The sequence below is a fragment of the Cryptomeria japonica genome, chromosome 4 (genome assembly GCF_030272615.1).
Source record: "Cryptomeria japonica chromosome 4, Sugi_1.0, whole genome shotgun sequence".
Lineage (NCBI taxonomy): Eukaryota > Viridiplantae > Streptophyta > Pinopsida > Cupressales > Cupressaceae > Cryptomeria > Cryptomeria japonica.
This window is the reverse complement of record NC_081408.1, coordinates 647,464,093-647,476,321: the sequence shown is the minus strand read 5'-3', so window position 1 is coordinate 647,476,321 and position 12,229 is coordinate 647,464,093. Positions and strand designations below refer to the sequence as shown.

The following is a 12,229-nucleotide window of genomic DNA, read 5'->3' as shown; positions in this document are numbered from 1 at the left end:
CTAAAACAAATCTTTCAACAATCACAAAATGCATACTTCAATCTCAATTATTTATCCTAGCTCAATTATTAGATCATTATTTTTATTTAATCTAGATTTAAACAAAATAACCTTTTCCTTATAATAAAACTAGACAATGATCTTTATATCCATAACACATTTTTTTTTAAATACAATTGATTTAAAAAGAAAAAAAAGGTTAAACATAAATATAACTTCTCACGTATCATATATAACCACAATAAAAATGTTTACCAAATGGGCTTCTTCCACACGCTATTGTTAAAATTAAAGCAAACAACATATATTGTTAAAATTAAAGCAAACAACATATATACTTATCTCCATCTCTCTATCCCTCTATCATAGTGCCACATAAATCTCTCTTTCTCCCGCTCACACTCCCTCTATATCTTTCTCCCTCCCTCTCCCCATTAATTTATTTATCTCCTTATCTCTTTTTTTTCTCACTCTATCTCTATTGCTCCCTTTACCCTGTCAATCTCCTTATCTCTATATCTATTTATGTCTCTCCTTTGCCTCTCCCTATCTATTTCTTCCCCTCCATCTTCATCTCCACTTTTATCTACTGTAACTAATGACATGAACCACCCTTTGTGTTCACAATTTAATGTTTTACTTATAATCTCATATAAACTTTTCGAATTATAAATTTATTGTACCCATTCTGTGAAATGAACTATCGATAGGTTTCTGCTCGAAAGGGTTTTGTATGCACCTGTTTAGTGACTTGAATCAGTAGATCGTTGGGCTGAGGCGTAGCCCCCGCAACGTATCCAGGCCCTTGAAGAGCACAATAAACATTCAGGTAAGCAACCGCTTTTGCTTACAGGTTGCCGAAATATTGCTCTGACCACTCGGTTGATCCTATCTACATTTGCAACACAATGATAGAATCATAATGGAAAAATAATAGAAAATTGACATTTTTATTTTGCATGTAATCTAACAAACCAGAATCTTGCACACACTATTGCATGTAATCTCACAAACCAGAAGCTTGCATACGGTATTGCATGAAATCTCAGAAACAACTCGCTTATGTTTGGGCTTAATACTGTAGACAGACAAAATACAGAAGAATTTAATACATATTACTATTCCATATTCTTCTGCATCGCAACTGCAAAGGACAATACTTCTCCTTGGTTGCCATCCCTTCCCAAGGAGAGCACCAAAGTTTCTAGCTATCTGTAAGACTATTCATAGAAAACCCAGATGAGAAATGTCAAGCATTTCAACTGGTAAAACATTATAGAAAACAAAATACATCTGTATAGTTCTGACTTCCAAAAGTGCAGCCGTACCGCTATTAGGATCTACTGCCCCATAAGTCCAAGCATCCCAATGGTTTCCAAGAATAACAAACCTGGGTATTCACCACCATCACCAAACTATATTGGGAAAAGTTTCAGTGACTTCAGTTGGTGGTCAACGGTACGAGATAAATGCATACCTATCTGGTTCTTCAGAGCCCCTGATTAGTGCAAACACGTTTCGAATGCTAGACATTGTCTGTTTAACCTGCAGAAAAAAGTTGTGCATCCTATGAGAATCTGAGCAAGTGACTATAAGGGAGAAAAAAAGTGGAAACATGGCAGATCATTAGCTGAATGCTGACTTGAAGTCGACCTATAAGAATGACTTCAAGCGGTCACCACTACATTTTTACTGCTAAAATTCCTCTCTGGCGCTAGCTATGGAACATTAACAACCTACTGCAATCCACCCATAATCACAAAAGGAGCATATTTATAATAAATGCACTGAAAACTTGGCTTACCACATAGCTAAAGTTGAGAATCCCTGGCCCTCTCCCCACACCCTGAAAGTTTAATGATCCTCTCCATGCATAAGGAACAGGAGGGCCTAGAAGTGAGATAAGAATATGGTGTGATTCCTCTGCAGAGATGGGCATGGAAGGGATGCTTGGAAACTTGTCTGCAATGCCTGATACTCTTTAGACCTTCAATCTTGTCGGTGTTTGGCCATCCTGGAGTAGAGGCATCGCCCATTCCTTGTATTACAGTTCCAAATTGGGCTCCATCTGAGGGCAACCACTTGGACTTGGGGAAAAAGCCCCGTGTTCCATTTCCACCAAATTGCTCGGTATCACTGTACATAATAACAGCAATTGCACCAAATTTAGCAGCAGTTCTGACAACAGTTCCCCTGTAGACATCACCATATCTGGCAATCACAATGGCTCCACTTGTTGTTTATAACTAGGGAAAGATGGGTTCAGATTGCCTTAAGGCAACATCCGAACCCATTTAGGATTGGGTCCTATCTTTAAGGGGTAGCGTGGCCCCAAGACAAGTCCAGCCCCATCCTCCACGCTACACCAAAAAGGCCTCATGCCACAAAATATAAATTGGCGCCAAAAAGGATTGAGGCCGACCTTGGTCAAAAGATCCATATAAATAAGTTAAAGTGCAAACACAATTCAGTCATCCATGAAATCAGCGAATTAGCTCTGCAAACAAGAGGTGCGAAATCACTAAAGAAGGTTGTGCGAATTTATCCAAGGATTGTGTGAACTTGTCCAAGGATTGGGCGAACTTATTTAAGAGGATATAGGGCATTTTGGTGCAGTCATGAAGCATGCAAAAATGGCAGATCTGATACATAAAGATCAGATTCAGAAAAGCAAGCTAAGTATTGTATTTGTGCAATAAGAGTGAATACATAATCTGACCTGTGGGTCTTTAATGCTGGGTTTTTCCTCCTTGGAGGTTTTCCCAGGGTATTTGTGTTTGTCTCTTGGTTCCTTGTTTCATTCTTGAATTTACTTGATTATAGTTTACTAAATTACAAATCTGATTAATAAACTAGGGCATAATCAAATGTTACAAATCTGATTAATAAACTAGGGCATGATTAAATGTTACAAATCTGATTACTAATCTAGGGCACGAATTTAACACCACTTACATTCACACTCATCTGTGCAAGCCTTCAGTAATCCTCTTCAAGTCCATAAATGGCATATACCACCTTGCCAACAACAGTTCCAGAGGGTGACCCAGCATGGAAAGGTTGTATTACTGATTTGTTGTTGTGGCCTTGATCCAAACATACTTCATGTTGTATTCCTCTTACAGGCGAGGACAGGAAGAGAGATCTAGAGGCTGGGTAAGATAACAGAACTTTGTAATCTACTGAGTACCGAAAGCCCATATTGTTCAAAGTGAAATTCTACATACACAGCAGTTTGCATATCTTGGGGTGTGCCTGCTACATGTGAACTTCTTGTGAGCTCCCTGAGATCTGTGGCAGTGGTGATGTTACTTTCTGCATTGACAATGTAATGTCCCTTCTTGAGATCTTCCTGTTTTTTGCCCTAGAATAACAATTTCCACTTAAGTCTAGGAAGGTGATTTATTTACAAGCATAACTTTATAAAATATTGTCAAATGTAATACATTATTTAAGATAATCCTGGTTTAGGTCCAACAACAATATTCATAATCATTAAAAAGTAAGAAACATATGATACCATGTAACTTTACAAAGCATTAACCTAAGTTACCGGGTTCGCCTGTTTTAGTCCAAGCACTTGAACCGGGTTCACTTGGGTTCGGGTTCGCCCGGGGGTTCGTCTGGGTTCGCCTTGGGTATGTACCCAAGGGTTTGGGTTTGCAAGGTACGAACCCAGGCATATCCAAAGGTGCTGAGCACCAAAACATAACAAAAACATAAATTTTTGACCTTTTTTTGCATCCAAAAACTGTAAAATGTCCCTAAAAGCTCCTCACTTATTGATCAATGATGAAGTAGCATACTATTAAATGTTGTTCTTCTGCCATTTTGCATTGTTCCATCTTCCAATTCAATTCTGAACTATCAAATGGCATTTGGCATTGATCAATAATGAAGTATCATAATATCAAATCTATTTAGTTTTATAATTTTGTATATTTCTTTAAATTTTTGTATATAATATGTGAATATATATACATGTACAGACGAGCCCGACCCACGAACCCAAAGGGCAAATTTTTTTTGCTCGAACCCACAAACCGGGTTCGCGTGCCCAAACCCGAATGGGTAACATAACACAAGTATTAAGATTTCATAATAACACATGCATCCATATAAACATCATTTATATTTAAATCCAAAATAGCATTAATAATTATTCCAAAGCATATTCCTATAGTAATTGTATTAGGATTTCGTTAGAAATGTTTGCAAACCGCAATCTCAAGGATGGTTGTCCTTGTATTGTGAGAGCATGGTTGGATCCTCGACCAACCATCTCGGGGTTGCGTACTTGAGAAGACCCTTAAGCCTAGGAGCTCCATCGCGGGGTGGTGTACTTGAAAGTCCCTCAAGGCTAGGAGCACTCATTTACCTCCCAGCCCATGAATATGGCAAGGTTGCGGTTCACTCAATCCCTCAGTCCACCTTGGAGGCACTCCATCCTCCTCGATCAAGCCCAAGAGCACTCATATGCCTCTCAGCTCATGAGCGCTACATCTCAAAGTGTTGTAATAATTATATTTTTCTTTAACAAGGTCGTCCTTTATTTAATCTGCCATTTCCCATTTTCAATATAAGTAGAAGCTGTTTTTTAAAAGGTTTTCTATTGGCTTCGACTTCATTTGTAAAGCAGTGATTTCAGCGGGGGCATGGCAGTTCACCGTTCCAAAGATTTCAGCTCCTTCCCTAGTGGCATGTTCCATAGGCATGTTTTTCCATTCAATCAGATACTCAGGAATAACCTTTTTCCTTAACTTCTTTTCTCACATATCAATGATGGCTTCAGGTTCCAAAATTAATTTTCCTTCATCATCTAGCGGGGGTAGCTCCAGACATGGTGTACCATGCTGCCCTAACACCTTCTTGAGGCATGATACATGGAAGACATTATGAATTCAACTATTTGCTGGTAACTCCAATTCATAAGCAACTTTGCCGATCCTTCGCATGTTCTTATATGGGCTGTAGAATCGTGCTTGAGCTTTTCAGCACCACTCCTTTTGGTAGAAGATTGTCTATAGGGTTGTAATCTTAGGAAGATTAAGTCTCCCACTTAAAATGTTCTTTTAGTTCTTTGTGGATCAGTATACATCTTCTGTTGATTTTATGCATGGTGCAAATTATCTTTAAGTGTATTCAAAATGTCTACACTTTGTTGCACCAAGTCTCCAGCTCTTGGAACTTGACTTTCAATGAGAATTAAATCTCCAAATGATCTTGCTTCATGTCCATACAATGCTTTGAAAGGACTCATCCCTATTGACATGTTATGAGTGGTATTAATAACAATACTCCCTGAGATGTAGCCATTTGATCCATGCGATTTGCTGCCCTATGACATAGTTTCTTAAATGCCCCACAAGCCATTTATTGACAATCTTAGTCTATCCATTGGTTTGTGAGTGATAACTTGTACTTGGGGTGAGTTCAGTTCTAGTTAGCTTGAAGAGCACTTGCCAAAACAAACTAATAAATCTACTATCCCTATTGCTGATGTTCTTTGGTAAATCATGTAGCTTGAAAATTTATTTAAAGAAGATATCTGCCACCTGAGATGCTTTATATTTAGTGGATATTGCAAAGAAATAAGCATACTTAGTTAGTCAATCCCTCACTTGAGAAGTCAGTGCTATTAGTTCCAATAGTATTCTTGGAAAACAACATCGAGAACCCTTTTTTGCTAGTGATCATCACGCAAGCCAACCTTTGCAGCTGGTGGATATCGATCTGTGTGGGCCCATGGCACCTAGTCACAATGGATTCGGGTACTCGTCTTTTTGTTGATGATCACACAGGGAAAATTTGGGTCTATTGCTTGCAGACTATAGATGAAGCCTTTTCCTACCTCAAAGAGTTTTGCACCCTTGTGGAGAAAGATACAAATCATTGTATTTGTCTCCTCCGTTCAGATCGAGGGGGGAAATACACCAGCATAGAATTCTCCACCTACTTGAAGGAAAATGGAATTTGGCATCAACTGACTACAGCTTACACACCTTAACAAAGTGGAGTTGGTGAATGGTGTAATTGTATCATCATGGAGATGGTACGTAAAATGTTGAAGGATTCTCACTTAGGACATGCATATTGGGTTGAAGGTGTGTATAATGGTTTATCTCCCAAATCGTGCACCAACCAAAGCACTTGATAGCATCACACCAGAAGAAGCATGGATAGGGGTAAAACCATATCTCTCATTTTTGTGTATTTGGATGCACAACATATATGCGCATTCCGAAGCAACAACGAAGGAAGCCTGATGGAAAATCTATGAAATGTAATCTTCTTGGTTATAGTAATGAGTATAAGGTATATGTTTTATAGATCCTAACACAAAGAAGATGTACATCTGTAGAGGTGTCATTTTTGATGAGAAGATAGTAAATTCTCCTCCCACATCATCACATGCTCTTGATAGTGCTCATATTTTCAACTTGGATGGATATGTTAATACTCAATCTAATTCAATACCCAAAAATGTCACAAGACCTATGCCTAGGTAGCATACTAGTATCATTTGTGATGCAAAGCTAGATGGAGTCCTAGACACTTCAACTTCAAGACTAAGAACTTGCAGCATGGCTCATAATGAGGTAAATCTAGCACTAAATAGTTCATTAGTTGATAATTTTGAACCTTCTAATGTTCAAGAAGCACTAGAATCAAAGCCTTGGAAAAAGGCTTTGGATGCAAATTATCAATCTCTAATGAAAAACAAGGCTTGGGAGCTTGTTGATCCACGACTAGGTAAGGGAGCCATTGGATGTAAATAGATATTCAAAACTAAGTATAAGGTAGATGGAAGTATAGATAAATATAAGGCTAGATTAGTAACTAAGGGATATGCCCAAAAAGAAGGGATTGACTATGAGGAAACATTTGCTCCCACAACAAATATCAAGAACAATTAGAATGGTTTTTGCTCTAGCTACACAATTTGGATGGAAATTGTACCAAATGGATGTAAAGAGCGCCTTTCTCAATGGAGACCTTAAGGAGGAGGTCTATATGACCCAACCAAAGGGTATTTTGCACCTGGTAAAGAAGAAAAAGTATGTAAACTTGTTAATTCTCTATATGGTCTCAAATAGGCTTTTAGAGCCCGGTATATTAAAATCGATGAACATTTGCTAAAACATGGATTTAGTAGGCATTCATATTATCCAAATCTCTACCTTAAGGAACAAGGTGGGGAGTTGTGATTATTAATGTATATGTTGATGACCTAGTTATCACAGGCAGCTTATAAACAATGGTTGAATCAACTAAGAATGATCTAAGGAAGGCATTTGATATGACAGATCTTGAGCTACTACACTATCGTCTTGACATAGAGGTATGGCAAACTAATCATCCTATATTTGTATCTCAAAGAAAATATGCCAAGACATTCCTCGAGAAGTTCAGAATGATGGATTCCAAACCCATGTCTACACCAAAGATGTGCCATTGAAAAGGAGCAAAACGGGTCCCAAGATATATCCATGGTACAATGAATCATGGTTTGGAATATAAAAAGAATGATCAATTCTTCTTGACAGGTTAAAGAGGGGTAGATTATGTAGGTTCTATTGGTGATAGGAAATCTACATCTGTATTTGTTTATTTCTTAGAATCAGGTCCTATTTCTTGGGTAAGTAAGAAGCAAGCCACAGTTACTCGTTCGTCAACAAAAGTAGAATATCGTGCAGCAAGTGCAGCAGTTTGTGAAGGGAAAATGATGGAATATCCAACATTCCCCCCTTGTTACATCATTATTTTAAAGTGTTGATAAGAGAACTTTGAAAAGTATCAAACTTCACATGTCCAAAAGGCTGGGTGATGATATAATGACACAGTTCCCTTGTAGTGCAGAATTGGAGCTGAATATTATTGGACATGTGAAGTTTGATACTTTTCAAGATTGTCTTATCAACACTTTAAATTAATGATGTAATAAGGGGGGAATGTTGGATATTCCATCATTCTCCCTTCAGTTATTTTGTTTTATTTGTTTTGGTTGGTTATTATTTGATAGCATATTTAGGATATTATTTGTTATTTTGTGGGATTCATCATATTGTATTGTATAAACATGTGATTCCTAATGTAGTGAATAGAGTCAGAGTTTCTGCTCTTAATAGCCTTTGTCTCTACAGATCAATTGTCAACTACTTGCCATTGGTAAGTAAACTACATGCTGTTTGCCATTTATATTTTTGCATCTTTATAATTTACAATAACTATTATTGACCTCAACTATTTCCAGATTGCTGCTTCCATTGATTCATGGATTATTATTATTATTTTATTTTTGTGTCAATTGGCTAGGTACAAGGATATAAATTCTCAATCATGGCATTGGCCATGCTTTCTAAAAGAATTTGTTCACAACTTATGCCTCGGCATTCTCAGATTCCTTTGCCTGTCTGCAACACCATTTTCCGAAGCATCTCCAAACGAACCAAATACATAAGTACATTCCCGCTTTGTTACTCTATTTTTTGATGAAGTGAATGACAAATATAAATTATAATGATGCTCATTGTAAATTTAAATAGGGTATAGCTGTCTGTTGTTCTTTATAGTTTCCTTTTTATTTGATGGAAGTAATAATAGTTAAATGTGGATGCAGAGGAAGTAGATCTAGCAGATTTCTTGAAGGCTGTAGGCAATGGAGTTGAGACGCATACTGAAAAACTTGCAAATGAAATTGGAGATTTGCAACAGCTGCTCACCACCAGAACTTTAAAGCTCAAGAAGATAGGGATTCCTTGCAAACAGGTATGTTTTACTGATTTTGGCATCAAAAATCTGTTTTAGTATAATCTTTTATCAGTTTTTTTCTATGTTGCAGTGCTCCCTTGGGGTCCTTGAGAGGGAAAAAGCTATCATATGCAGGTTACTGTTTCATATTTTGTGAGCATGATAGGGCAGGGGCCTCTTTATCTTTCATGCAAGCGATCCTAGTATGGATAACTTGTAATCAGCTTTCTTGGTTGCCAACTGCAGCACACGTATTTTTCCTTTTTTTCCAGTGCGTGCTCATAATAGCATGTACCCCATTCCTGTAAGAACTTGGTTGTTTTTGGATGACAATTTCATTGCAAAGAGTTCAATCCGTCCTAAAAAGCCTGTTTAAAATGACAAGATTCCAGATTTGATCACATCTGTTTGCTTCTACAAGTCAAAGAGGGAAACAAAATAGCAGTTGAAAAAGTCTACAGGAAAAAATCTAGATGACCAACATAGATCTGGCTGGTAACGTTAATTGGCAACTAAGAACTCCACTTGCAAAAGTCTGGCAGATTTCCTAGTCAAGATGACCACTGTAAGCTACACATAGAAAGTGTTCAGTAACCTTTCTGTCTATTTGACCAAATGTAGCATCATCTGTAGCAAGTTTCTTTTCCTAGGCATATCAGGAAGGCAAAGTGTCTCCTTGTACCATTCCTACAACTTAATTTAGCTCAGGAGATGCAGAAGGCCCTCCAGTTCTGCCACTTCCTCATTTAGCTGTGTTAGAGCGTCCCCTAGTGACCCAGTTTAAAAAAGATAAATGTTGAGAGCTTCTAATTTGCAACTATTAGGTACTATATATATGAATTTCTACATATGTTCATTGGCTTCGAGGACAGCGGGATGGATTTTCATTTCCAGGCTCTCATAAGCTCTTGAAGTCAAGTAATTAGTTCACATCAGATTGGAAAATTGCTGCTGAAGGAGCTCAAGGGGTGGTGGAATGATTATACTCATTGGAGGTACAAGAAGCAGCACGCCATGTTCTACAAGGGTAATGTGAGATTCTTTAGAGGGTCACACATTCAAAAGTCACAAGGAACACTACGAGGAGTTCTCAGTGATTCTATTTGTCCTTACTAATGTGTCACATTCCAAAGTCTCTTGAATTTCTGTTTTTTAGATTTTCTCTTGAGAAACATGTTCATTTGTTTGTTGATGACATCCTCATTTACAATAAATATCAGGAAAATGTCTTGAGAATGGTGATCAGGTTTAGCATGCCGAGGAAGATGATGAATTATATGTAAAAATTCTGCTCTTTAAAAATTAAATTAGGTGTGTGTAGAAAGTAGAGTTCCTGGTCATGGGGTATCACATGGAGGACTCAAGGTAGATTACAAAGGATAAAAGTTGTAACAGAAGGAGAACAAACTATTTAAAATCATGTTGAAGGTCTGAGATTATTCTTAGGCTTAACTCAATACCATCATTATATGTTTGGAATTATGTCCGCATAATAGACAACCTTGTAGGAAATAGCTCATTTGAATAAATCCAAAGCAGGAATTTAAGCTTTCCAACAATTCAAGCAAGATCTTCTTTTGTTCTTGTCCACCCCCAACCATCACCAAAATGTTCATTGTGATGTGTGATGCTTCAAGACATGACATTGAAGAAGTTCTAATGCAAGGGAGTGCCCTTTAGCATTTAAAAGTAGAGAATGAAAAGGTAAGAATTTGCAACCATCAACATATGAAAAAGGGATATTGGCCACACTTCATATTATCGGATAATGGTGCCAATTTTCATGAGTGGACATTTCAAGTAAAGATTGATCAGCAAAGTCTCAAATATTTTTTTTAGCAGCAACCATCCTCAGAGAAACAGCAAAAGTGGGTAATAAAGATGTTCAAACTTCAAATATGATTTTGAAATCATCTACGAAAGGATCAAGTAAGTTGTAAATGCAGATGGACACTTTAAGAAGGAAAGCGACAAGACTTTCTTTCATTCAATTTATTTACTGTAGTTGAACTGGGTGCAAGCAACAAGACACATTGACCAAGTAGCTTGGTTAACGGATACAATAGGAACCAAATCCTTTGGAGATCTTGAGGCAATTCCAGCCATATTTATGCAAAAGCTCTTACTAAAAAATAAGATTTTTTTGTAAATGCTTTCTTCACTGATTGGAGAACACTTGGGATTCCTTGAAGTTGTCAACAGATGAAGTAGGATTTTTTTGGGAAAGGATTTTCTATCTCCCAAAGTTACAAGGGTGAGACGATGATTCTGTTAGGAATATTGCATCATTTATATAATACAGTGCGAAAACACGCAATGGATTTCAAAGAATTGATTGAATGAACAGAATGAGCAAAACGCTCATAAATAATACAAGCTATTTACAAGAATAGCAAGTTTCTAAAAGAAACTGCTGAGAAGATCGAAGACGATCTTTCTAAAATAGAATATACACTGAATGAGCATTAATACTAAAATTAACATATTTTAATATTCTATTACCCTCCCTTAATGCTCAATCTATTAACTACACCTATAGACCCCCTGAATTTTACAAATTTATCAGGACCAAGGGGCTTGGTGAATATGTCTGCTGGCTGCTCCGAGGTAGGAACATACAGCAACTGGATGGATCCGTCTTCAACCAGCTGTCGAATATAGTGACAATGCGTTTCCACATGCTTGGTTCTTTCATGGAAGACTGGATTCTTGGCGAGTTTGAGCACTCCCTGATTATCACAGAACAAGGGAGTAGGACCTGCCTGGGAGACATGCATATCCGCAAGCATTCGCCGAAGCCAAACCGCCTCACAAGATGCCTTAACTGCTCCCCGATACTCTGCTTCCGTCAAGGAGAGAGCCACTGCCTGCTGCTTCTTACTAGTCCATGTGACAGCACCAGATCCCAAACTAAACACATACCCTGCTGTAGACTTACGGTCATCAACTGAACCTGCCCAGTCAGAATCTGTGTAACCACTGAGTATAGGATCAGAACTCCGAGTGTACAGAAGTCCATAATCAGAAGTGCCACTCACATAACGCAGCACACGCTTCGCTGCTAACCAATGATCAGCCTTGGGAGCTGTCATGAAGCGTGAAATGTAGCTCACTGCAAAACTGATGTCAGGTCTAGTAGCAGTAAGATAGATGAGACTGCCCACTAGTTGCCTGAACAGAGATTCATCCACAACTGGTGAGGATGACTGAGCTGAAAGTTTGAGCCCGGGTTCCATAGGAGTAGAGGCAGGTTTGCAATCCTGCATTCTGAACCTGTCCACAAGACTTCTGGCATACTTGGACTGAGAGAGAAAGATACTGGTCTCAGTCTGCCAAACTTCAACTCCTAAGCAGTAATGTAGAAGTCCCAAATCTGTCATATCAAAAGTGCGGCACAAATCCTGTTTGATCCCAGTGATCAAATGTGCTGAACTGCCAGTAATGATTAAGTCATCCACATAGACAACTACAAACAGAA

General features: G+C 38.0%; 1 protein-coding gene across 1 annotated transcript in view; it reads left to right on the top strand.

The window, feature by feature from the left end:
• The first annotated feature begins 690 nt into the window (after nt 1-690).
• LOC131047687 (uncharacterized) overlaps nt 691-12,229 on the top strand; it is a 30,635-nt gene continuing 19,096 nt past the window's right edge. Inside the window, exons 1-3 of the mRNA XM_057981485.2 lie at nt 691-829; nt 8,317-8,461; nt 8,621-8,769. Of these exons, the coding sequence (XP_057837468.2) occupies nt 8,341-8,461; nt 8,621-8,769 (270 nt within the window). The 5' untranslated portion in view covers nt 691-829; nt 8,317-8,340. The remainder of the gene's footprint in view (nt 830-8,316; nt 8,462-8,620; nt 8,770-12,229) is intronic.